A 25,988-nucleotide genomic window follows, 5' to 3' on the forward strand; every position below is an offset into this window, starting at 1 on the left:
CACACTCGAGCTCGATACGATTCGTCACGAATGAAATCTACGATAGTTTCACTGCTCAAAAACAAAGATGAGAAGAACCGCAGAATGAAAGTTGATATTGACGTGACGCAGTATGTTGGAAAGGTTGTTCGGTAACAAAGCAATATTTTCACGAATCATCTTGAATCACGTTTGCTCTGAGGCTCGATACGATTTATGATCACATTTTGTAGAGATGACAAACGAACAGCCAATCTTGGCACTGCTTGTCAGAGGAAAAATTAGCTACGAAAGCACATTTAAATTTGATACTACAAGAAACGATGAATGCAACGCAAATCGCCTTGGTGCCGCCATATAGGAAATTGGTGTGTTTTCTGCCATTATTGTTTCTGTCGCATATTGATACAAGTACTTTTCGTCTTCCTGTATGGTAAGCCTAGACTTTGTTGAAGATTTGACACAATTGCGCTTTTGGAAATACAAATGTCTTTTCACTCGATATGAATAATATCGAGATCATGTACAGCACTTTTTGATTTCATCAACGTCGCGTCTTTTAAAATAAAACCTCATAGTGGTCATACAAAAGTAATTTAAGTATTTTTAAATCCGAGTCTGCTACATTTTACCGTCAGCATTTTATCAGTTTTATGCACTATAACGGGGTCCGTACAGTTCCATGGTGTACATACACCTAACACAATTGATACTTTCCCCCAGGCTAAGAACCAAACTCAAAACAATCACCATAATAAAATGTGGTGGAACTTGTGCGGGTAAATAATTTTTTAAGGAGCGTCTGCGGTACACGTGAGCTGTCGGCCTCGTCAAAAAAGATAAACAGTTTTATGTAATTGGATACACTTAGCTTTTCCATAAAGGTAAATCTATATACCTCTATGCGTTGTGAAAATTTATAAAAAAGGGAATCACAGTACGGTATTCCTATAACACTTTATATGAAGTCGCAAACGTTCTGTGCGGTACAAAATGCTGGTTTCTCCTTCGGAAGTTGTGCGGGTGGCAAGACCTACGCGTTTCTGTCTTTTGAAGTGGGTGGTCACTTCTCATTTTCTGCTATGCTCAACGTCGCACGATCCATATCGATCACAAACGGCTTCGTGCCAAGCAAGCGTACCCCAAAATTTAAAAAACTATAACTTCATTGCAAGTAGCTCTTTGTTATGTACAGGGTAGTTCTTCACTGCGGCTTTAACTTTGCGAGACCCAAATACTTTCGCACGTTCACACCTAACGCATCTAATCAGATTAACAATCGTAACTTATACCAAAGGTTGAAGCGTTATAGACGACTAAGGACGACCGATTCAATTTGGAAGGGCCAAAATCGGGGCACGCATGAAGTCCTCTATTACATTTTTGAGGAACGCCTTTCTGCCGCACACCAGCACCATCTGATATCCGTTATAAGAGGATTAGTGTAAGTTGGTGCTATGTCGGAATATCTGGCACCGTCCTTGTTGCATGTAGTTGAGCAAGCGAAGCAAGTTCGATAAGTGGTTTTTGTACAGGGAAATTGTAAATTTACATCGGTCATTATCGTCGCAAGTCTACCTGCACGCCATGCTTGTCATCGCGAGAACTTGTCGAGTAATTGCCCTGGCGACAAGTCACACTCGTCGTTGATTGCAGACAACTCCTGTTGAGCATATGCACTCGATCACTGTTTGCAAATGTTTCGTGGGGCCGACAACCCGTGGGCAAATAGATCGCCAAAAAAGGGTTGTGCATAACCGTGATATACCCAATCCATTGAAGTCTTTGCGGCATAACCAGAGACTTTTAGTGCATTCTGCTCGGGGGGTCTCATTGCAACGATATTGCTGTCTCTTATAAAAAGGTGATACTTATTTTCATCCAAGCGATCGAGATTGAGCAAAATACATGTCCTACGAACATTTTCTTCTAGGAGTTGGCGTTTGCACTAATAATATGAACGTACATATTATCTGCTCGCCGTTAGCCCTTCTGTAATGGGCAACACTTAGCCATTCCATGATGGTACATCGATGTACTCTCTGTATGTATTGTGGAAATCAAGTCAAAGAAGATTACAGTATCGTGATTTCAAAAGCATACGCGTTCACAAATATCCTATGTGATACAGAACCTTGGTTACTACTTGGGAATCTATACTGGTGACTAGACCAACGCGTCTCTGTCTTTCTTTAACAGGGTTACACGTCCCCTTATATGAAAGGGAGTAATGTTCATTTCTGAACAAATCAATAGAACAAGGTGTTGTGGCCATACATATGTGTGGATTACACAAGTTAGTGTAATAACACAATGGTGTGGCTGCACCGTAACAAGAAGCCACTGCGTGGCAGAACTGCCAGTAGTAATGCATATTGATTAGGTTTTACTATAATAAAATGGTATTTAGAAAAAGCTAAGATTATTGATATTGGCGGCTCTGTCGCAACTCATACAAATAATCCAGTTTCAATTTTGAACGGAAGAGGGTCTTTACCTTGATTAAGATTTTAAGTGCTCTTGAAAGTAGCGGATTGCGATCCGCTACACTCGTACAGTTCTTAAAGAAAATGCCTGGTCGATGACCTTAATTTAGCTTTCGCTAAGCAAAGAGATAAGGCAGTCCCGCTGCATTTCGTTACACTCGTAGTCAATCTACGTCTGAGTCGTCAAGACTGATTATCTCTGATGGTGGAGCAATACTCCTATATGCCCCAGTCAAGCTTAATAAGCTAATGTCTCTGCTTGGCCCCGAGGGCGTAAAACACTTTGTTTCACAAGATCCCGAGCCGATTAGCGCGCACCTAGAGGCATATTCAAATTATCAAAGTACTCTGTTAGAGCACTGACAGCAAAAGCTGTCAGCGCCGACAGTATCCATGACGCCACCGTCGACGACGAGTGGCTCTTCCCAACCCAGGCCGCTCATGGTGAGCGTTAAAATCTTCGAGGGTAAGGATAGAAAGGATCTCCTGCTCTGGGTAAGAGAAGCCGAGATATCTATGGCATCCGCCATTCTCCAGAACGAGCAATTTCGCGTGACGCCAGCTATCTTCAAGCTTGGGGGTCGAGCGCGAGAATGGGCACTCACATGCGATGCTTCGGTTGAAGCTGCGTTCCCTTCCTGGAAGGAGCTGCAGCGTCAGCTTTTGCGAGTTTTCTTGCCACCTAATCAGGCATATCGCGCGCGATCGCGCTTTCTTGCTGCCTGACAGGATAAAAAGGAGTTGGTGGACTCTGTCCAACAGTTGAGAACTCTCATTGCCGGGATGGCATTCTCACTCCAAGGCCGTCGCGGTGACCGTCTTTATGGAGCCTCCGCACTGGCGTGGCAGGAATGAAATTCTTTCCTATATATCCGTCTTCTTTCGAAGAAGCGGTAAATGTGGCATTGAATGCTAAATTCAACTTAAGTCGCCACGACTTGGTCGCACACCCTTAGAGCTCGTCAAGCGGGCCTGAGCAAATGGGATTCAGCTATGCTGAGAAGGAGTAGGGAGAGCTCCGAGCTGCTGAGCAGCGTGTAAACACCCAGCGGTGTTTTGTTTGTGGAGACACCCGTCGCCTTCGGACTGGTTGCCCTGCGCAAGGTGCGTAAAGCTTTGTCGAACCGACGTCTACTTCTCACCAGTCTGGTTTGACGCGGGGAAACGAGAGAGTTTAGTAGGCGCGGGGCTCCCTACTGAGGGAGAACTGAGTTCTGTTAAGCCTCAAAGTGGTAGAGGTTAGCAGGGCCCAGTCCCAAAGAGCTCCGTGCTCTTGAACACGGAAATGTGTGCAAGCCGGACTTGCTGGTCGGCAAAGCGATCGTGTAGGGCTTTGATAAGCCCTGAAAATTTTCATCGATTCCGGGGCGTCGGGCAATTATGCTCAACGCTCCATGATCAAAGGAACTGTATGCTGAGGCGCTGGAAGTGCGGTTGAGTGACACTGTCACTGTTCGCTTACCGACGGGGACTTGTGTCACTGTGCCGAAGGTCTCTGTGGACCACGGTGTCAAGTTTCGTGACTTTGATAGCGAGGAACGCTGTCTTGTCTTAGACTTGGATGTAAGATATGATCTTGTTTTGGTATGGCACAGTTCGAACACCATGAGCCATGGATTGATTGGAGGTCGAAGACCGTCGGCGCTACACACACATCTCCTGGTGGAGCTTTGGTGAGTCATGTACCCAACTCCGCTAAGGAGCAAAAGCGCTATTGGCGCGGGCAATGGACCGGGACGATCAATGTGCTGGGTATTGGAGAATCCGAGCTGTCGAACACCGAGGGTGTATCGGACAAGTGTCCCGAACATGGCTCGTGTGAAGACCGTGGAGTGGCACGTGATCAACTGAGCACTGCTGACGCTTCAATGCAGTTGCTTCCTGCCAAATGTGGCACCGTCGGACGAGGTCCGAGGCATCTTGGGCAAGGCATTTCAGATGCGCGTGGAGTAGCACGTAATCCACTGGACATAGACAGTGAAAATAGCAGCTCTTCATTAGATGTTGTTGATGACATCAGGCTCCGGTGCAGCAGGAAGTGGGGCTAACATAGAGCGCGTCTTCCCGCTGGTCTTGCCGAGACGTAAAACCTCTGTTGTCAGGTCACAACAGGCCGTATGCTAGCTCCAAGATTCAGGCGTCGACCCTGACCCATGATGTGTCTATCGTAGACGAAATGGTAGCGTTGTACACCCTTGTCAGCGGTATGACGGGGGAGGAGGATGGCGACGTCACCTTCGAGGCTATTCCCGCAGTAGATGCTCTTCTTGACTTGTACGAGACGCCCTTTGAGGAGTTTGGCGGTGCCTTGAAGGCAGGTGACTTAGCCAAAGTGGTTATCATACGACCGAACGAAGCGATCAACTCGTCGTCGCTTCTGGATGAAGCGGTCCTGGAGGACACCAAGAGGGTGCACTCGGGTCCGTACTATTCTTTGTAAAGGAATTTCAAGACTTCATCTCCAAAGACCTGCCATCGGTCCTACCTCCGGACAGAGGTGTACGTCATGAGATAGATCTGTCCCGAGAATCAAATACTGCGTAACAAGCCAATGGCATCTGCCCGAGAAGTAGTGCGACGTCATTGACGCCTTCTTTCGTGCGAGCACGAGGCAGAAATGGTGCGTGAGAGCAAGTCCCCCATTCGACAGCTACAAGTTGTGTCCGGAAGCCGGACGGCAAGTGGCGTTGAGTTCGCGCTTACAATAAGTTAATTGCTACCATTTCGGCACAGACGCCGATTCCTAGAAAGGGTGTTCTCCAGAGCAAATATGATTGGCTGTATAAAATACAGCGCATTTGACTTGGTCGATGATTATTACCAATTGCTCATGAGAGCGAGTGATATTCCGCTGACAGCAGTGAGTACTCCGAGCGGGATACTCTGGGAGTGGGCATGCTCACGAATAAGCTCATGCCAATAAGTGCATCTTCGGCGCGGAAGAAATTTCTTTTTTTAGGGTGATTCATTGGGACGAATGGCTTTCGAGCGGAACCTGCTAAGGCCGAGGCCATTGTGGTCTGGCCGGCTCGAAAGAACCAAAAGGACTTGCGCAAGTGGCTTGACCTCGCCAACTACTTACACAAGCATAACAATAATAATGCGGAAATAGTGTTTGGACATCGAGCATCCGGACGCTTTCGACGGGGTCAATACAACCTTTTTCATGCAACAATACTGACGTTGCCAGACCCTGATCGCCTATTGTTGTCTGTTGCGTTTTGGACTTTGCCATCGGCTGTGCACTGCTGCTAGCAGACGCCAAGGGGTGAGATCGAGTGATCTTGTCGAATCTCGCCAGGTCAAGGCTGCAGATCACGACAAAGGATGAAGGATGAACTTGTCAAGTTCTGAGAACAGCTGCTCGACTCCACGCCGTTCGTGGTCAACACAGATCATGCGTTGCGACTCAGTCTCCTCTGCTCTCACAGAGGATGGCTAGGTGGCTCTCATTCTTTGCAGAAATTTAACTTCGAGGTGAAGCATCAGCCGGGAAGCAGAATGCTTTGGTTGATGCGTTGTCACGCAGACCAGATTATGAGCTTGCTCATGTTACGACGGTGACGTCGTTCGTGACGGGTTTGTTCCTCGCCGTGTGCGCAGGTGATGATATGTGCGTAGCGCTGCCACAAAGTTTGGAGACTTGGACAAGAAGTTGTCGTCGCGATTGCATGCACGGTTGCACCGATATTCATATAATGATAGATTGCTGCATTTTAGCACCGACTCGACGGATACGCCACGAATTGTGGTTTCTCACGATGACGGTTTGAAGTACCATATCCTCTATGAGACCCACGAAACCCCACTTAGTGGTCATCTCGGTTGTGAAAAGACCTATAGATCTGTGAGTTACCGCTACTCGTGGCCCAAGCTGTACAAATGGACGAGCACCTATGTGGGCACGTGTCCATAAATTTGGACTTTGTGTTCAGCCTGTCGTATAAGCCGGCAACACGGATGTCGTGGTCTTCCTCGACTGTTTGAGCAAGATGGCTCATCACGGTGTCGGTACAGCGACGCAGTTTGTAGAACGTGTCTCTCGATAACATGGACTCCCGAAGTCAATTGTCTCTGACAGAGATCGGCGCTTCAATGGAAAGTTTTGGTCTACAATCTTCAAGGTGCTGGGCACAAAGCTGAATATGTCGACAGTGGACCATCCGCAGACCGATGGTCAAACTGAGTGCGTAAATTGCGTCGTCGATGGCGGCCATCGCAGCGTCGCTGAAACTCCGAAGCGCTGGAGTGCCATGCTGCCACTTGAAGGGCTTGCTCTGATTAATGCAGTACCGGCTACACGCCGTTCAGCGTGAACAGGCTCGTTCATCCTCGCCAGCCATCGCATCGCAAACGCGTCGTAATACACTCAGTCTGGTAGACAAGAAGTCTTGGACTTCTTTACGAACAGTGAGAGGGTTGACATCAGCAAGCCGCTCGGCTATTTCACCCCACCAAGCCCTGATCCAAGGGATGGCGGCGTGCAGACAAAAGTGGCGGAGGATATGTAAAAAAAGAAATCGGAGACCTGGTTTTACTTAATGCTAAGAGCCTTCCTACCCATACAATTTCTGCTGTCTTTAAAACGGAGCCCCGTCCACGATTTAGCGGACCTTTCAAGGTTGTGGGCAGGCGGGACCTAGCGGTTACGTTAAACCTTCGGAAAAAAGTTTGCACCCACCCGGTATTTGGTGTGGGCTTGCTCAAGCCAAATTGGATCCGGCGCAAGTGAACGCGGAAGCGTTGGCGCCGGAGTGGCGCAGAAGCTGAACCAGCAATGGTTTTGAGCACGGATAGCAACGATTTCCATATACAATGGCGCCAAGCGCTCCACCTCCGCATGAAGCAGCTCCATTGTCTGCTCAACGGCCAGGTACCGCTCCGACAGAGTGCGATAGTCCCCAAGTTGAGCAACCAGTGTACAAAGTGCTCAAAGCTCTCTAGGTCGTCCACGCATTGGTATGCAAAATGAGTATGATGTCCAGCGGAGTCCCGATCGCAACGGATATCATGCTCAAGAGCTCGAAGAGCATTGTGAGCCACCGGGCGGCGATCAACTTAGTCGCCATAGTCCGCCGCCGACTCTTCTCGATAAAAATGGTGGTACTCACTATCACGTGGAACGTCTTGTGGTTCGACATCGTCGCCAGGGTCAAACCCATTATCATGTGAAGTAATACTTAGATTCCAAGAGATCGTGGAAGTATGAGGTGCCACTGTCCAGTCATCGTGGATGCTTATGATCAGAGGGATGATGACGCTTTGCGGCGTTGTACGCACCGCGCTTCTCGTCAATAGCGAGGGAAGCCGAAGGGTCATGAGCTGAGCTCAAGCTATGGCCCTGAGCTACTGTGGTCGCAGACGCTCCCGTGTGAGCGACCACAAAGCTTGCGGTAGCGTGATAGAGTAATCCATACGTCGCAGGGTAACAATACGAAGAAAGTCGGCGACGCACCTTGATTTTAGCAAACTTGAACCGAAGCTGACGTTCGACTCGCACGTCCACCTCCAGTGTAAGTTAGACAGCGAGAAACGTTTTCGGTGCCTTCGCACCCATCGCTCAAAGGGCTATTCCTCATCTGCAGCGGTTTCGCCAGGGCGAGCACCACAGGAGTCGTCAGCATCGTGGGTACAAAAGCGCCTCCTCTTTGAGCATGAAGTCGAGCGCGGTACGTAAATAGAGAGATTTCTGCGGAACCAAGAAGCGAGCTCGCAGAGCTTTTCGTTCGTCAAGCTCAGCTTGTGTAGTGGCCGGGGGATCGACCACAAGGATGCCAAACGATCGAATGATCGCGCTTTTCGCTTCTGTAGCTGAATTTCCCGAGCAGAAGCCGTATTCCACATTTGTGTTTACGCTCGCGGGGGTACTGAGACCTGCATGTCAGAGCGCCGGTCAATTGTGACCTATTGTACAGCTACGTTGGCAATGGTGTGGTGGAACTCACTCTTGAAGATTTTGTTTCTAATTTTCAAACCAATTAATTGCTTCAACATTAGCCTGATAATCATGATAGCAACGAACCGAGAAATTCTAGATGTCTTCCCATGCTGGAAAAGTAGTATCCGACTTGTAGTCGACTTCTTCCAACTCCTTGACGAAGAATTCCGTCGCCTGGGGCGGGCGCGGTGTGTTGTGCTTCGGTGCAGAGGGCTTGGGATGCGCTACCCGTGAAGCCGCGGAAGCACTGTCCGGAGATCCCCCTGTGCAGTAGAAAAAGAAGGGCTTTCCCGCGGGTGCCCCCGGAACCCGCTAGGCTAGGTTCTACGTGGGCTCATTGAGCGGTTTAAGGTTGTATTCAAGAACTGAACGGTGTCTCAGACATGCGAGCCTCGTATGAGGCGAAATTTAAATGTGAATTGTGTTCGCAATTTCCATGCGGAAAGTGTGAAGGGGTTACACGTATTGTACACGTATTGTATGAAAGGGCGGAATACACAAGATGGCGTGATCATACATAGGTATGGATTACACAGTCGGTTTAATCACACATTGGTGTGGCTACACCGTAACACGAAGCCAATACAAGGCAGAATCGCCATTAGTAATGCGTGCGTATTCGTGAGGTTTTACGGTATTGATTAGGCACTACTATGTCAACTATCAAAACCTAAGATATTAGATATTGGCGGCTCTGCCGCAGCTGAAACAATTAAATACAGTATCAATTTTGAACAAAAGAGTTCAGTTGCCTTGGTTATGGTTTTGAGGTACAGCGGATTGCGATCCGCTACACGCGTATCGGTTCCTGTAAAGAACGTAAGGTCGGTGACCTTAGCTTAGCTTCCTTGTAGCAAAAAGTTACGGCAGCCCCGCTGAACCAAGTATATCGAGCTGCGTCAATACTTCGTCGGCGACCAAGTGTAAGGAAGGCTGATCTTGTTCAATGTACAGGAAGCAAACAAGCCAGCTGACGCCCGTAACAAGCCGCTCGACAAGGTTTGACTTGGGGTTCTTGACTTTCGAAATTTGACCCTTGGAGGTCATAATATTATAAAATCCGACCGTACCCGGATTATACTTACATTGCGGTTGCACAGGGTTTCTATGAAGTGTCTAGATACTTCGCATGGAGAGCAGAAAGAAAACAATCGACTTATTCCTTCACCTGCTTAACTTTCAGTCGATTCCATATACACATGCTCATACACGACATCTTCCACGCGCCGTTTCTTTCCTACTTTTTTCGTCATCTTCGCCTACGAGTGACAATTTTCTCGTATTCATGGTGCAGTGCTGCGTGTGAGTCCACCTCGTAGTGACAGCGAGATCAAAAGTTGGACATAGATGATGGCACAAGAGTTTATGAAGATTATTATGTCAATGTGAACGGACTTGTGCACCATTTTTCGAATGTCCAATATAGAACTTTCTGTGTAGGACTCACAGTATTCTATTTTAACATCTGGTCTTTATGTAACTAAAAAATATGATTATGCGTATTTCATTCGTATAGCGATGCGCAGTATTATATAAACGTGATGCATATTATATCACCACAAGTCTCGTGAAAAAATACGATTCTGTGTTTAACGATAACTGAGCAAGACTTCTCGAAACTATGAAAAAAGAGCAACATGCATTCAACCGCGATTTCCTTCCTCATTCATCTTCGTCTCCTAGTTGCAAAAGCCAACCGTTCCATAGCATCAGTGGCAGTAAAAAGGTTGATTGGTGCGGACAGACCTTCGTGATAAAAAGTTCAAGCTCTGTAGATTTCGTCACTGTCTCCTTCGTAGTCTTCCTTAACTTCTAAGTCTTTAACTTCTAAGCAATACTGCAAGTCGAGGCGGGAAGACAGCTCACCACTTCCTGCTTATAGATCCTCATCCTCATCGGGAAGGGGAACCGCAGCAGCGGCAGAGCTGGCGTCAGCCTCAATCTGGGCGATCTGTTCCTGGGTAATAGTGACCTCAGGCGGGCGAAGGGCGGGAGCCTCTACAAAGGTCAAATTATTATCACTGTAGTACCAGCAAATTGCATTAGTCATAATGAAGTAGCGTCCATAAACAAAGGTGTAGACGTACCCAACAAGCTTGCGAGCAAGCCAAAGGAATGGCTTTTCAAACTGGTAGTTGGACTTGGCCGAGATGTCAAAATACTGTAAATTCTTTTTACGATGGAAAGTGATCTGCTTAGCTTTCACTTTTCGGTCTTTGACTTCGACTTTGTTACCACACAGCACGATAGGAATGTTCTCGCATACACGAAACAGATCTCTGTGCCAATTAGGAACGTTCTTGTAGGTAATACGAGATGTCACGTCGAACATGATAATGGCGCATTGGCCTTGAATATAATAACCGTCACGAAGACCACCAAACTTTTCTTGACCTGCTGTGTCCCAGCAATTAAAACGAATCGGGCCGAAGTTGGTGTGAAAAGTCAGCGGATGGACTTCAACGCCAAGTGTGGCAACATATTTCTTCTCAAATTCGCCAGTTAAGTGGCGTTTAACAAATGTAGTCTTCCCTACACCACCGTCACCGACCAAAATCAGTTTAAATTCTGGAACATTTTGCGCCTAAATTCGATCATGCATCTTTAGTCAGTCAAACGTCCAGAATTAATTCTTGCCCTGCATTTATTACAATGCTTTGCATGCCTAGATCCATTTATACAAGCACTACACAGCTGTGCTTGTATCCGCAGCGTTGTAACGTGGGAAAGGCTAAGTATCGAGTAAAGCTTCTTGTACGTACTATACGCAGCACAGTGATAGATGCAGGGCACTAATTATAACAAACTCACGTACCATCTTGACTGAAATGTTTCTACTTCGAGAACTTAACTAACTTGGCGCCGAGATGCGAATGGAAGACGAAACCCCCTCCACCAGTCGGACGATAACTTAGTTTTATTAAGTCAAAGAAATTCCGTGAGGTTATATATGGTAGTGAGGTTTTACCTGGTCAATATTTTCAACCAATCGTGCAATTTCTAAAATTTCGACGAAGAAGAAGGAAAGGTTGCGGGCTAAAGGAATCGAAGTATGCACCTCATGTACTACCTTGGTGACGACGGCAAGCGCGTCTACACACTCAAAGTGCGTACAACATAGAGTTGAATGGTATTAATCTATATTGAGAGTATATTGCTGACCAATTGAATTACTTTTTTATAAAATAACAGAAAGAAGGACCAAGTGGAGCTCCGACATGCTCTGCACACCCGGCGCGCTTTTCTCCAGACGACAAGTTTTCAAAAGAGCGCATCATCACTAAAAAGCGTTTTGGTCTGCTGCCTACTCAATCGCCAGATCCGATATTTCAGTAGTGTTTGATGGAGGAGCATTAAGAGAAAAAAGTAGTTTCACTGAATAGAAAAAGTGATTTTGATATGTTTCGTCTGTGAAGAAAGCTATTTCTTCAGTATGATGTGTCGATGTGCATGCCACGTCCCATTAGAGTTTATGTATGACAATCGATCGAAAGAAAATCTTTGTTTAAGCTAAGTATGGAGTTGATGTCAAGCAGTGAGGACGAAGGCGACTCGTCGACGTCACTTTCTGCAAATCAAATTTCTCTTCAGTTGTCAAGTAGTCAAGATAGTCTTAATGAAGAATTGTTCACTCCACCCTCGCGCATCTACGTCAACGATAGGCCGACATTAATGAGTCACAAGCCTGTCGTATCTGCACGTCAGCTTATGGGACTTGAGTCGAAATCAGAGAATAATGACAAAAGAGAAATCCATGGGATTGCTGCTAATTCGCACGTCACGACCAAGACAGTGTCTCAAAGTGGCGAGAAGAAGAACCTTACAACCGGCGAGCGAATTGCCTTGAAATATGGCTTAACAGCGGCTTCTCAAATACCTTCTCAAAACAATGTAAGGGACCCTCGAATGATAGACTCAAGTAGCTCATTGGCTTTATCTCGGTACGACACAGTTGATGACAGTGTGACAGAGAGGGAGGATATAACTACTGGAACTGAAAAAAGATCATTCTGGGATGCTCAGACGTCTGGACTGGATACCAAAGATCATTTGTCATCACAACTTACTTACGTATCGCCATTCAGCGATCCGAATGCATTTGTGAACACAAAGTGGAGGAGACAAATGCAACAACAACCAATACTGAGTCAAGAAGAAATGAAACATGCGCGTGACACTTTTTACAACGACTTATCGAGTGGTGTACAAGATGTTGGTGCTCGACCACGACATCTCATCGGCTCCGCTATCCCCGCGCTTGACGATGCAGAGGAATGGATATCAGATGCAAAAGAATCAGGCTTAGAAGATAACGAGGTGGCTAATCGATTGATCATAGGAAAATCTAAAATCAGAAACATAAACAATTCTGGGCAAAACAAACAAGAAGTAAGACAATCACGAAAAAGACTGAAGATAGAACAGAGCGGCTTTGTTGATGGAAAAGAAGGCTTTACTGGTGAACGGTGGCCGCAGCTTGATCCGCCAAAGGTGCGTTTCACAGTTCTTCGTTGGTTTTATTTACATTCAGTCTTACTTTCGTGCTTAATAGATACAAGCCGGCCCTTTGGTGCTGTCATCATCTGAACATCATGGATCAAGGACATTTGAAGTTTGCGCTAGTCTAAATAGCTATTTACTTGACTACCAACGCCAAGGAGTCGAGTTTTTATTCAAAGCTTACAACTGTAACACTGGTGCGATTTTAGGTGATGACATGGGTCTTGGTAAGACAATTCAAATCATTGCGTTTTTGTCAGCAATCATGGGCAAACAAGGTGATTACCGTGATAAAGAGACGTGGCAAAAAATACTATTACAGCGTCGAAAAAGATTTAGCGACTCTGGCGCCGTAGGTCATCCTGAAGATTCCGGATTCTGCTTTTCCGATGAGATTTCACCGATTTTTATCGTCATGCCCGCATCACTGCTTCAAAATTGGGAACAGGAGCTGCATACCTGGATGAGCTGCACCACAGTCATTTTACGTGGCAAACCAATCGACCGTGACGCGATTATTGACCAAATTGCAAGGTGCGTCAGTATTTGTATTACTTATGTTGCTATGTTTGACTGAATAGGTTTGTTTAACCCATGCAGAGGTGAATTTGAAATTGTCATTTGCAGCTACGATATCTTGAAAACGCACTCGAGTCGACTGAACAAAATATCATGGGAAGTTGTTATTTTAGACGAGATGCATTGCTTGAAAAATCCTGAGTCCAAGCTCACGAAAGCTGTAAAGGGAATTAGGTGTCGCAAAAAGCTTGGTCTTACCGGCACATTGATGCAAAACAATGAAAAGGAGTTGCATTGTCTAGTCGACACTATCGCACCGGGGGCTATTGGAACTTGGGCGGAGTTCAGCTTGTATTACGGACAAGATATAAAATACGGACGAAAGAAGTCTGCAGCTCCGGAAGCGGTGAAGAGAAGCCGTCAGAAAGAGATTGAGCTTCGACGAAAACTTAGTCCGTACTACCTTAGACGAGAGAAAGGGATCAATCCGACATTTCAAGTGGTTAAGAAATGTGACCAAGTCGTGTTTTGTGATCTCACGCAAATGCAAATGGCTGCGTATCAACGAGTTTTGGCCATGCCTGAGTTTCAGTTGCTCCAGCGCGGGGACGAAAGGTGTGATTGTAATCGAGATAGTATGGAAAAGCGGAAAAGTTGCTGCTATAAGACACCTGCTGATCTTGGCGAACGTCCTGGCTTGCTCTACGAACGTTTTCATGAGCAGGGACCATGCAAAAATTGCCCTAATTGTATGGGTCTTCCCTGTGTGGCCATGCTTTTGAAGCTTTCAAATCATTTAGAATTGCTCAAAGTCAATCCTCACGACGGGCCAGAGGTTCAACATTATCAAGAAGAATTTGCCAAGACCGCCTTTGGTTCAGATCTAGAGGAGGTTGGAGGTGTGAATCAAGTGTCAAATTTCAAAGAAATGTGTTCAATATCTACGAAAACTTGCGGGAAAATGATTGTGTTGGAAAAGCTGCTCGCTGTGTGGAAAAAGCGTCGCGAAAAGACGCTAATCTTTAGCAGAAGTACACGGATGTTGGATATTATTCAGCTCTTTTTGATTACAAAAGCAACGAGATACAGCAGACTAGACGGAAACACGAAGGTCGAAGAGCGCTTGAAGATGGTGAATGAATTTAATAGTGATGACAGCCATACTGCTGTATTCTTGATCAGCACAAGAGCTGGTGGTGTAGGTCTAAATCTGCAAAGTGCAACAAATGTCGTCATTTTTGACCCAAGCTGGAACCCAGCCCATGATTGCCAGGCTCAAGATCGAGCTTATCGAATTGGCCAAACTAAAGATGTGCAAGTGTATAGACTCATTACTTTAGGCACAATTGAAGAAATGATTTACGTTCGACAAATTTACAAGCAGCAACTCAGTGACAGTACGCTGAAGGGCTTCAATGCGCCGCGATATTTTGAGGGTGTCCAAGGTAATCCACAGCAACAAGGAGAGCTTTTTGGCATTGCAAATTTGATCTGTTGGAAACCGGGTGGTGTGCTCAAAGGAATACAAGATGCATATCAACACGGTCGTGACGGTTTAATCACCCAGCAAAATGGAGTTCAATACAATACTTCTTCGATCAAAAAAACAGTCAATAAATCAGCAGCAAAGACACGGTCACATGTCGTAGATGATGATGAAGGCGAAATGATTGAAGTTGCTGCTGAACTTGTGTCGGATATTGTGGCATTAAATAGCCCGCCAGTATCATATCTGGTTGAAGAAAAAACTAAGTGTAGTGATGGTAGTGAGGATGACAAAATTGCGCTGAATGGTGCTACAACTTTTCGACACGAAGAGATTGTTGGAGAGCACAACGATGAGGAGGGAGCTCTTTCTCAACACGACACGGCTAAAATGAACAACGGGTCGGAATTAGAAGCAGAAGCAGAAAATTGTTGTGCAACACACAACGCATTTGATGCATCCGACCAACAATGATTGCCATTGCGACCATTTGCTAAAAGAAAATCAACTTCACTAACTCGCATATTGGATATTTAGAGCCTGCAGGACGGGTCATTAAAGGTAGATTTAAAGCAACATACTTGTAAGAATCCTGTTGGTACCATTTCCTTACTTGAGACTTGGACTATTTACTTGATGCACATACTTCAAGTATTCGGATTAGTGTAGTACTGCAGCCGATCGTTAAGCTTGACTAACTGTTTGTTGTCTGTGATACGTGATACAATCGAGAATTTAGCATATTCCGAAAGTTTTGAAAGGTCGGACGTCAGATCTTTGACTCAATCTCACTCGACACGCCTCTCACGCACTCTTAATGCGTCTCCAACACGCCCAATTGCCAGTGAATCACCATACGGAAATTGTCACAGCATGTTGCTGGACACCCGAAAATGACGCGATCACGTGCAGCGATGACAAGTCGATTGTACGCTGGCGAATGGATGGAGAAGTTGTGGGTACTGTGATGAAAATAGAAGCGTACGTCACTGCCGTACATTGGGTACCATCATTGGGCAAACAAGGTGCCGATACATTTGTTGTTTCCTGTACTGATGGAACATTTCGTTTGATATCAAAAAACGGACGCGAGGAGAAACGCGTTCAGGGCTGTGATGCTGGAGCTGTGATTGCTCTTAAGTGGAATTATGACGGAACTGCACTTGTCACGGCAGGAGAAGATGGCTCACTTAAGATCTGGTCACGCAGCGGAAATCTTCGATCGACACTTGCAACTACGGGAAGATCTATATATGACGTTTGCTGGGGACCTGATGGCGATCAGCTATTGTTTACCTACGGCAATTTTTTAGTGATCAAAACTGTGCAATTCGGTCGCAAAGATATTCAGTGGAAAGCTCACGATGGTTCCATCTTGTGTTTAGACTGGAACCCTATCAACAATCGCCTTATTTCGGGTGGTGAAGATCGCATTTTTCGAGTTTGGGATGCCTTTGGTCGTCAGTTGTACCAGAGTCCAGCGGGCGAGCATGTTATCACGTCTATCGCTTGGTGTCCAAATGGTAATTGCTTTGCTGTGGGATCGTACAACTTACTCCGACTTTGCGATCAGACTGGATGGTCTTACTGTCGCCAACGTCCTCAGAGCGGATCGCTGATGGATTTGGCTTGGTCTTCGGACTCAACACAACTAGTGGCTGCAGGTGGCAATGGGGCTACTGTGTTTGCACAGGTTGTGGGGCGTATGTTGCCTTGGAAAAAGGTCGAAGTGACGCTTGTGGATCCCCGCAAGATCCACGTTCATGATGTCGTGAACGAAACCCTGGAAGAGCTGGACTTTGCCCGCGATCGAGTTGTAGAAATGTCGTTCGCTCACGGATTCCTTGTCGTTTGCACGGCGACGCAGTGTTTCATTTACGATGCGCAGAGCTGGAACACGCCTCACATTTTTGACTTACGCGCTGCAGTTAGTTTACTCGTTCAAAGTGAAAATCATTTTTTGACCGTAGACCATTTTAATGGGATTCAAGTCTACTCATACGAAGGAAAACCCGTCAGTAATCCGAAGTTCTCTGGTTTACATGTGAATTTTCTCAGTAGCCGCACTCTTTCGCTTAGTAGTGATACTCTCGCCATTTTGGATCACTCGGATCGTAGAACGATTCGATGCTTTGACATGAATACCGGCAAGCAGCTTTCAGTAGTCATCACGCATTCTCTTGAAATTTTAGAGCTATCTCTTAGTCATTTTGGGATCATGGAAGATCGCAAGATTTTTTTTATTGATCGAAACCGTGATTTGTATCTATCTCGTGTCATGAGCAATGGTATTGTTAAATTGCACGCTCAAGTTGATTCTGCAGCGTGGAATGATGCGTCTGAACTTCTTATTGCCATAGCAGACACAAAACTGCTCACATGGACGTATCCAAACATGGTGTACGTAGACCGAACGCTACTGCCAGATGTGATCGAGTCTAGAGATGCCGCTGACTTTTTGAATCTGGCGGCGATTACTAGCTTTGTGGGCTCGAGCGTCACTGTGAGGCGGGCAGATGGCACCATTATTGCTGCGGGTATACCACCCTACGCTCCAATGCTGTATGAATTCACAACGGTCGCCGACTGGGATAAAGCTGTTCGACTCTGCCGATTTGTAAAGAGTAAAAGCCTCTGGACTTGCTTAGCCGGCATGGCACTTCATCGACGCCACTTAGAAACGGCAGAGATTGCGCTTGCTGCCATCGAATGTGTCGATAAGCTTTATTATGTGCTTTACGTGAAGAATTTGGCCTCCGATGAGGTACGGAATGCAGAGCTGGCCCTTTATTCTGGCAACATTAATGAAGCCGAAGCTATCTTACTACAAGCTCATCCAACCCCGCTCGTTTATCGAGCAATAAAGCTCAACTTAAGGCTATTTCGCTGGGAACGAGCTCTCGATTTAGCTATCAAGCACACAACAGACGCAGGAACGCATGTGGACACGGTATTAGCCTATCGCGAACGTTTTTTAGCGGCAAACAAGCTGCAAGAGACAGACAAAAAATATTTGCAATACTCGAAACAAGTTACTATAGACTGGGAGACGATATCTAAGAAGAAGGAAGTTGAGCGGGAAAAGGAGCAGCATAGCAACGGTGGAAGTCGCCGAAAGTAATTCGATTTTAAAGCATTGGTAAATTTTATAATTGAGTGATGGTTTTAGTGAAAAGCTAGTCAAAAATATTATATAGATATTTCGTCTCATAACAGTTGATCTGCCTAGCTGCACCTGTCCTTGACTTTGACAGCAAGGTCAGGCCGTTATGATTGACAAACAGCTTCTATAACCAACTGCAGAACAGGCGATGCAAAGGTGATCGATTAGATGGCCAATGCAAGTATTTCTTTCTTCAAAGCTGACGCCATACTTTGATCAAATCTCTTCCTTTTTTGCAAAGCTGATGTCCATGGAATATGGCGCGCTCGTAGAGCTCAACCTTTCGTACTACAACCAACCGTCGAGGTACGGTACTTGACTTCGCAATTTCGAATAAGACTGGATGGATGCGGACGATCTTGATGTGATCCACACCGGTCTGGAAAGATGGTAACTGTTATCGCCTTCGGAAGAGGATTGTCCACCATTGCGACAACGACAGCCTTCAATTCTCATACAGTGCTCGCTAGTTCTCGCCCTTCTAGCAATTGGGCAGGAATTCTGAATATGCCTGGTTAGGTGGTGCAAACATTCATGATGGCCATCTCTAGCTCTCTTGTCCAACAAGTGGGATATGACTCCGTCTTAGTCTCGACGAGCAACGTCACGAGGATTTTTTGTTAGGTCAAAATTCTAGAATTTTTTTAAGAGAGTACTGTCACAGCTGGTGGGTGTCTCCAAAAGAGTGATTCCCGCTTCAGGCCCTCGAGCTATCAATTGTCTGATCACCGGAATCTAGGAAAGTCACGAGCTAAATAAGTGTGTCTGGCGGCCTTGTCGAACGACATTATCGTCACAGAGGATTTAGGCGATTCAGACTTTGCTACCAAGTGGAACGAGTTTGTCGTGCACATTACACAAGTTTGCTGTTGAGTTCTTACGCTTTATCAAAAAGCAAAAACGAGGCCTTTGAGGTAACTCGGTACAACGTTCTTGTTCTTTTGAAGACTGACTTTGATTTAAGGCAGAGTCTTTCTCTAACAATACTTAAATTATCTGTGTTCTTGTGCTCTGCAATAAAACAATACGTCGAACACTAAGTGAGGCTAAAATCTACGAGTCCTTTCATAAGTAGTCCCACTTGATACCTCTGCGTTTTTCTTCAAGTCGGGACGATTGTGTCATTCGAACGTCCACTTTTGTACAATATGCATTTCGTCACAGCATCGCTGACGGCACCGGACGCAATTTAAAAAAACAAAAGAAAGATTTACTACCAGAATCTGCACTGATCGAGGGTGACTATCGCAGCGAATGTTTTGCTCGTCACACCATAGCACATGGGCACAAAGTCCTATCCATTTGTATATGTTGGACAAAGCATTCAAAGTGTCTTTGCCATCTGGTATCGTTAGCCACAAACACAACAATGTACTTAAGGTCATCATCAGGATAGTTACCGATGTTATGGGTTGAGCGAGCTCGTGCTAAGCCACAGCAAGCCATAGGATAATGAGAGGTGATGTATGCGCGCGATGAATCGCATTAAAACTGCAGCGGAATTGCCGTAGCTCTTTTCTCAGAGGAAGCTTAGCTAAGATCGCTGAGCTTACGTGCTTTACACGAACCAGTACGCGTGTAGCGGATCGCAATCCGCTATCTCCAAGAGTACTTAGAACCTTAACCAATGTAAAGATGCTCTTCCGTTCAAAATAAAAACTGTATTTAAATTGGTTAAGTTGCGGCAGAGCCGCCAATATCTAAATCCTTAGGTTTTCCTTATATAAAGTAAAACCTAATTGATGTGCATTACTACTGGCAATCCTGTCACGAAGCAGCTTCTTGTTACGGTGTATCCACATCATTGTGTGATTACACCAACTTGAGTAATCCTCACCTATGCACGGTCACATCATCTTGTGCGACCCGCCCTTTCATACAAGAGTACGTGTCACCCCATCACACTCTACCCCATTAAAATTGTAAATATCCACAGTTCACATTTAATGGTTACCTTATAGGAGGCTCACGTATCTGGACACCGTCACGTTCTTAAGAGCAACCTTGTATATTCTCCGCCCTATGAGCCCTGTGTCTAAGACACGCAATACACCCAGTCTTGCTGATTCCGAGGACGCCCGCGGGCAAAGCCCTTCTTCTTCTACACAAGATGCATCTCTGGATAGAACGTCCGCGGTTTCACGGGAAGCACACCCCAAGCTCTCAGGACCCGAGCACAACACACCGCGCCTGCCCCGAGTGACGGATTTCCTCGTCGATGAGTTGGAGGAAGTCGACTACGAGTCGGATACTCCTTTACCAGCATGGGAAGACGAGGAAGATGAAATGAGCCAACGGCGCGACGTGGGCCCAGCCAAACCTTGCGGACACCATGTTCGTTCCCCAACCTCTCGGCTTCCGGTGGAAATGGCATTATTACCAGTCGCCTCGACGAGGCGCACGAGAGGCTACTGCCTGGGCGGCCCTCCTGCTCTCGTATCCACGTTTGGTCTTAGATCCTCGTGTGGAGACGGCTTCCGCTTGGCGGATCCCGCTTCTGAAGCGAAAGACGATCGTTAGGTGTTACGCAGTCGGACCACCGACCACTACACAAACTGAGCTTGATCAGCGAAAGCTCTTCGAGCTCGCTTTTTGGTACCACAACAAATCCCAATGGATCAGTATCGCGCTTAACTTTGAGCTTAGAAACGGAGGCGCTCCTGTACCCGCAATGCGGACCATTCCTGTAGTGCTCGCCCCTGGTGAAACCGCTGCAGATGATGAGGATTTCTTTGAGCGATGGGTGCAGCGGCACCAGAAACTCTCCTCGCTGTCTAACTTACAGTGAAGCCACAAGGAAGAGAACGTGCGCGTAGAGCGCCATCTGAGATTTGAGTTTGCCAAACTCAAGGCGCGACGCCAACTTTCAGCGTATTGTCGCTCTGCGGCACATGGAATAGTCCATCACGCTCCCGCGAGCTCTGTATTTTCTCACACGGGTGAGTCTACGACCACAGCAGCTCGTCACCCTTCGACTTTCCGGACTACTGCCGAGAAGCGCGGACGCGAAGCGTCGGATCCTTGTAATCGTAAGCGTCCACGATGTAGAAGAGTCGGTGGCGGGCAATGTTGATTTGGTTGATCGCCGTTCGGTGACTCGCGATATTTATCGAGCGTTAGAGGAAAAAATCCGTCGTCATCGGCACTCTGCTGAGCATCTCTCCGAGGTTGCCTACCGCTGTGCAGAAGTCCTCGAGAGCCTGAAAGCACTTTGTGCACCGACTGCTTCACGTTGAGAACAATTGTGCTCTGCCGGAGCGGTTTCTAGCCGTCGAGCAGGCGAATACGTCACTTCGTGCGACGGTGGAGCGCCTTGCGCCGTTAGAAGCGGCGATTGTTACACTTTGGGTTTAAAAATCAGTTGCTGGTTCAGCTTCTGGATGGCCGAGCGCTTTTGGACGCTGCCCCGGCGCCAACGTTTCCGCGATCATTTGCGCCGGATTTCGACACGGCTTAAGTAAGCCCACATAGAACACCGGGTGTGTGCATTCTTTTCGGAATGTTCAGCGTATACTCAAGGCCTCGCTTGGCCACAACCTTAAAATGCCCACTAAACCGTGAACGGAGCTTTGTCTTTAAGTCGGCAGAGACTGCTTGTATAGGAAGGTTTTCAGCATTTGATAAAACCAGGTTTCTGACCTCAAAGTTTTCCACATTTCTTCTGCTTCCTCTTCTGCATGTTCTGACTTTCCGCCATTGCATCGCGAACCAGACATAAGTCACTTAGTCTGGTAGACTGTAAGTCATCGACTTCTTTATGCACGGTGAGCAGGATGACATCAGCTAGCCGTTCGGCTATTCTTACCCCACCAGACCCTGAGCCATGGGAGAGCGCCCGTCGGCGGGACGCGAGGATTTACAAGACCGTTCACGTAGAACAGCGTATAGCCGGTAGATGAATGCACTGCATTATTTAAAGCAAACTTTACAAGTGGCAACATGGCGCCTTAGCGCTTCGGCGTCTCAGCGCAGACGCTGCGATTACGCCTTCAACGGCGCAATCCACGCGCTCAGTTTGACCATTGGTCTGCGGATGGTCCGCTATTGACATAGTGAACTTGGTGCCCAGCACCCTGAAGATTGTGGACCAAGACTTCCCAGTGAGACGTGGGTCTCTATCAGAGACAATTGACTCCTGGAGTCCATGTTGTCGAAAGGTACGATTGACAAATAGCGTCGCTGCACCTACACGGTCGATACTACCGCAAGATGCGCCATCTTGCTTAAACGCCCCACAAACACCACGACACTCATGTTGCCCGCCGAGTCCTTCGGCAGGCCAGACACAAAGTTTGTACTCATGGACTGCCAACAACCGGATGGTATCGGTAAACTGCTCAGCAGCGGCGCCGCGTTCGGAGAGGGTTTCACCCTCTGACACGTCTCACATGTGTGCACATATGTGCTCGCTCATTTGTACAGCTTGAGCCACCAAAAGTGGCAACTCGCCGAACTGTACGTCTTCTCAGACCGAGTGACCACTGCATGGGGTGTCGTGGGCCTCAAAGAGGATACGGTTCTTATAATCCTCATCGTGCGGAACTACAACTCTTGGCGTATCTGTTGAATCGGTGCTATGATACAGCAACCCGTTATTCAAAAAGTATCAGTGTAAACGTGCGCGCAAACGCGCCGACAATGTCTTGTCCAAGTTTCCAAACTCCATAGCCTGTAGCACATACCATCACCCGCTTATGCGGCGCAGATCAAATCCGTCACTGACGACGTCACTGTAGTGACATGAGCAAGCTAATAATCGGGTCTGCGTGACAACGCATCGGCCAAAGCATTCAGCCTTCCTGGCTTATACTTCACATCGAAGTTATATTCTACAAAGAGTGAGACCCAACTGGCCATCCTCTACGAGAGGTGAGGCGACTGAGTCGCAGTGCGTAATGACGCATGATCTGTGTAGATCACAAACGGCTTAGAGCCAAGCAGGTGCACTCTAAACTCGACAAGTGCATACTTCATCGCGAGTAATTCCTTGTCGTGGACTGGGTAGCTCCTCTCTGCAAACTTATGCTGGTGGGATTCGAACGCAATCACCCGATCTCGCTCCTCGGCGTCTGCATGCAGCAACGCACTGCTGAAGGCAAAGCCCGAATCGCCACAGAAGGACAATCGGGTTCTGGCAACGCCAGTATTGGTGCATGAAGGATGCTGTCTATGACCCTGTCAAAAGCCTCCCGATGCTCGGTGTCCCAACACCATTTCTTATCCTTCTCTGGGAGATTGGACAATGGCCGTGCCATTTCCGCATAATTGGCGCTATACTTGTGCGAGATCAATAGCCTGGAGTTAAATTTGTAATTATTCTTGCAGTAAGTGGACTGCGATCCGCTACACTCGTCCTGGTTCGAATGCTAGCCTCGATGCAGTTCCCTATAAATATTCTTGACGCTTAACAAATGCGGCCTCGTTTGCCGGGAGACAGATGTACTTTAACAAATTCTGGCTGAGACTGTCATACCAGAGAATACTCAATAGCTGATGAGCGCCTTGAGGTGAGCCATAATCAGTAAACAAACAACATCCTTGTCTCATATTTTATGATTAAGTTTTGATCAAGATCCGTCACCCTTACCATTTCATTTGCTGCCATGCCCGATACATCGCGCATCACTAATGGTAGTGATACTAATCGCAGCATCTTAGATGTCGATGATCCCACTATGCAACGTACAATCCTGAGACACCACCGCCTCATATGTTACTGGCCCGCACACAAAGCTCTCACCCTCTTGACCCTTACGTATCGGCTTTGCACTCAAATTCACCGCTTTTTTAGTAAAGGTTTGGCGTATGCGGAAGGTCTTCGTATGAGCCGCACAAGTGCGGCTCATACGAAACGGGAATCGTTACATTCCGGCTCTGAGAGCCTAAATTTTTAAGACGTAATCGAACAACTCAGTCTTCTTAGCGGTTAGAAAAGAACGTATAACGCATGTCATAGGCTTGATTAAGTGGTGCAAATACTCGCGACATCAACTTGAGCTCTTTCCAAGGTCAAATGCTCGTTTGTTGTAGCGCCCATTCCCAGGCGCGACCGCCTGACTTTAGCATTCTTCACGCAATGCGCTAATGCTCTGTTTGGGGCACGGTTGAGCACATTGCAATCAACAACTCCAGGCCACATAAAAACTTTGTTTTGACTTTGCTCGAAGGTCTTGACGGTTAACAGAATTTTTGCTCTATGGAGCTCGGCAGAAGTCAGTGGTAGATTATTCCGGAAGTATGGGCTCTCACGCTGAAACCCGAATGCTCTCTTAATGTTTTGATCTGAATTATTGTAAATACTTTGATGACATAACCGATCCATTAGACTTTGCGTTGGTAGTAGCAAAGAAGTGGGATTTGCAGGTATTGTAATTACGGCGTTTTACCAGACCGACCGTGATAGTCACATTTCCGCTTCCAATCACGGACATATCGGGCAAAGAACGTCAGACTTCGAGTCACAAATATAACAACATAGCCTTTATGTGGGCGTTCTCTTTTTTTTCAAAAGAACATTGAATCTGACTGATAACCTTTATGATGCTTTTTAAGGTGGTTAAAGCTGCATGCATAGCCTCTTTCTTGGCAACGCTCGGTAGACGCTGAATATGCGTATCGTCTTACGCTAACTGCTAAGTTAAAAACTGCTTTATTTAGCAAATTCCCAGTTATAAAGCAAAACCTTTCTTGCCGTTCTGATCCAATATCGTCCTCAACGCGACCTCATATGTGTACTTTTGAACGAGTGCCACTAATAAAATGGTTCAAGAGAAGCCACGCTCATCTTCGCTGCATCACATGCTAGTTGCGCGCGATGATCGCCACAGCTACTTGCAACGTCTGGAATCGCCGATCGGTCCAGGAGCGTATACCATTCCGTCAACCTTTCATAACCCGTCTCCAAACTTGTGGTTACGCGTGGTGCATCGTGATTCTTATGGTCGAGAATTTTCTAGGTAAGCACACTAAATTATCAGCAACAATAATTGCAGAGCTTATCGCGATCGTGCGCTCATAGACAGAACCGGTCAAAGACTGCCAACAGTGTAATGGAGTCATCGCCCGAGTACGTATTTGACTTCTATTTTGCATTTGATGCAATGATCATTTACGAGTATTTGGTGTTGCAGTGTGTCGCACCAGCTCTGTCTAGCTATGAAAGCCAACATGCACCAATCTCGCCGCGACCAGCTTCGAAGGATGATACTGGTGATGCTGCAACGATATTGCATTTAATTAAATCTTCGTTTTGATTGTGTGTTGTGTGGCTGCTCATGTAAAGGCTGCTTGCTGGAGCAAAGATGAGAATGCGGCTTTGCCGTCTTCGACGGAGCGCGACCGTCATGCTGCAAGAAATGCCAAGGCGTTAAGCCCAAAACCCGTTTCAATAAGCAATTGTGCGTCACAACATACAACATCAAGCTCGCCAACGACTTCATCACAGAAACAGAGGGTGCCAGCGGATGTCACAGACATTTTAGAAGAATATCATGATAGTGTTGAGGTGGTGGAGGAGCGTTCGAGAGCTTTGCAGCAGGTACGCGTTGGGAAAATAGAGCTCAAGAGCAGTAATTAATTTTTCTTGTGATTAAATTGATGATATCGACAGCCCTCGATCATCAGCGTGCCGCTTTCATACCAGGACCTTCTTATGCGCACTAGCTACTTGGACCGGCTTCAAAAGCAGCAGCGACGGAAGCGCGTAGCCAATCAGTAATAACCTGCACGAGTTATACGTCATGATTCTGAATTCGACAGTGAGCAGGTGCGTCACAGTATCTGCCGCTAGTTGCTGTGACGTAATACCTCGAGTATAATATTTAAGTCAAATTCAGTAGATTTGAATACAATCTGAATACTATCCATGTCTCATCCATTGAAAGCACTGATTTATATCAAAGCTCAATTTAGATGCCG

The 25,988-nt window shown here is 46.6% G+C and overlaps 6 protein-coding genes across 6 annotated transcripts; 4 read left to right on the top strand and 2 right to left on the bottom strand.

Moving 5' to 3' along the window:
* Nucleotides 1–10,279: 10,279 nt before the first annotated feature.
* On the bottom strand, nt 10,280–11,221 carry PHALS_05235 (gtp-binding nuclear protein ran-1; the record flags this gene model as incomplete). Its single annotated transcript, XM_024718930.1, has 3 exons — nt 10,280–10,424; nt 10,491–10,987; nt 11,219–11,221. The coding sequence occupies 3 exons, from the start codon at nt 11,219–11,221 to the stop codon at nt 10,280–10,282; spliced, it is 645 nt and encodes a 214-aa protein (XP_024584280.1).
* A 234-nt stretch (nt 11,222–11,455) lies between these two features.
* Nucleotides 11,456–11,739, top strand: PHALS_05236 (h aca ribonucleoprotein complex subunit 3; the record flags this gene model as incomplete). Its single annotated transcript, XM_024718931.1, has 2 exons — nt 11,456–11,509; nt 11,596–11,739. The coding sequence occupies 2 exons, from the start codon at nt 11,456–11,458 to the stop codon at nt 11,737–11,739; spliced, it is 198 nt and encodes a 65-aa protein (XP_024584281.1).
* A 180-nt stretch (nt 11,740–11,919) lies between these two features.
* Nucleotides 11,920–15,382, top strand: PHALS_05237 (dna repair and recombination protein rad26; the record flags this gene model as incomplete). Its single annotated transcript, XM_024718932.1, has 3 exons — nt 11,920–12,894; nt 12,956–13,437; nt 13,504–15,382. The coding sequence occupies 3 exons, from the start codon at nt 11,920–11,922 to the stop codon at nt 15,380–15,382; spliced, it is 3,336 nt and encodes a 1,111-aa protein (XP_024584282.1).
* Nucleotides 15,383–15,725: 343 nt separating this feature from the next.
* Nucleotides 15,726–18,029, top strand: PHALS_05238 (WD40 repeat-containing protein CHE-2; the record flags this gene model as incomplete). The annotated part of the gene is made up of 1 exon (XM_024718933.1): nt 15,726–18,029. The coding sequence occupies one exon, from the start codon at nt 15,726–15,728 to the stop codon at nt 18,027–18,029; it is 2,304 nt and encodes a 767-aa protein (XP_024584283.1).
* Nucleotides 18,030–23,456: 5,427 nt separating this feature from the next.
* On the bottom strand, nt 23,457–23,724 carry PHALS_05239 (uncharacterized protein; the record flags this gene model as incomplete). Its single annotated transcript, XM_024718935.1, has 2 exons — nt 23,457–23,561; nt 23,659–23,724. 2 exons carry the CDS (start codon nt 23,722–23,724, stop codon nt 23,457–23,459), a joined length of 171 nt encoding a protein of 56 aa, XP_024584284.1.
* A 913-nt stretch (nt 23,725–24,637) lies between these two features.
* On the top strand, nt 24,638–25,788 carry PHALS_05240 (uncharacterized protein; the record flags this gene model as incomplete). The annotated part of the gene is made up of 7 exons (XM_024718936.1): nt 24,638–24,666; nt 24,729–24,802; nt 24,877–25,027; nt 25,090–25,137; nt 25,202–25,280; nt 25,354–25,608; nt 25,681–25,788. 7 exons carry the CDS (start codon nt 24,638–24,640, stop codon nt 25,786–25,788), a joined length of 744 nt encoding a protein of 247 aa, XP_024584285.1.
* Between the last annotated feature and the right edge of the window lie 200 nt (nt 25,789–25,988).

Source organism: Plasmopara halstedii (genome assembly GCF_900000015.1).
Source record: "Plasmopara halstedii genome assembly, contig: Scaffold_2881, whole genome shotgun sequence".
NCBI classification, from domain to species: Eukaryota; Oomycota; class Peronosporomycetes; order Peronosporales; family Peronosporaceae; genus Plasmopara; species Plasmopara halstedii.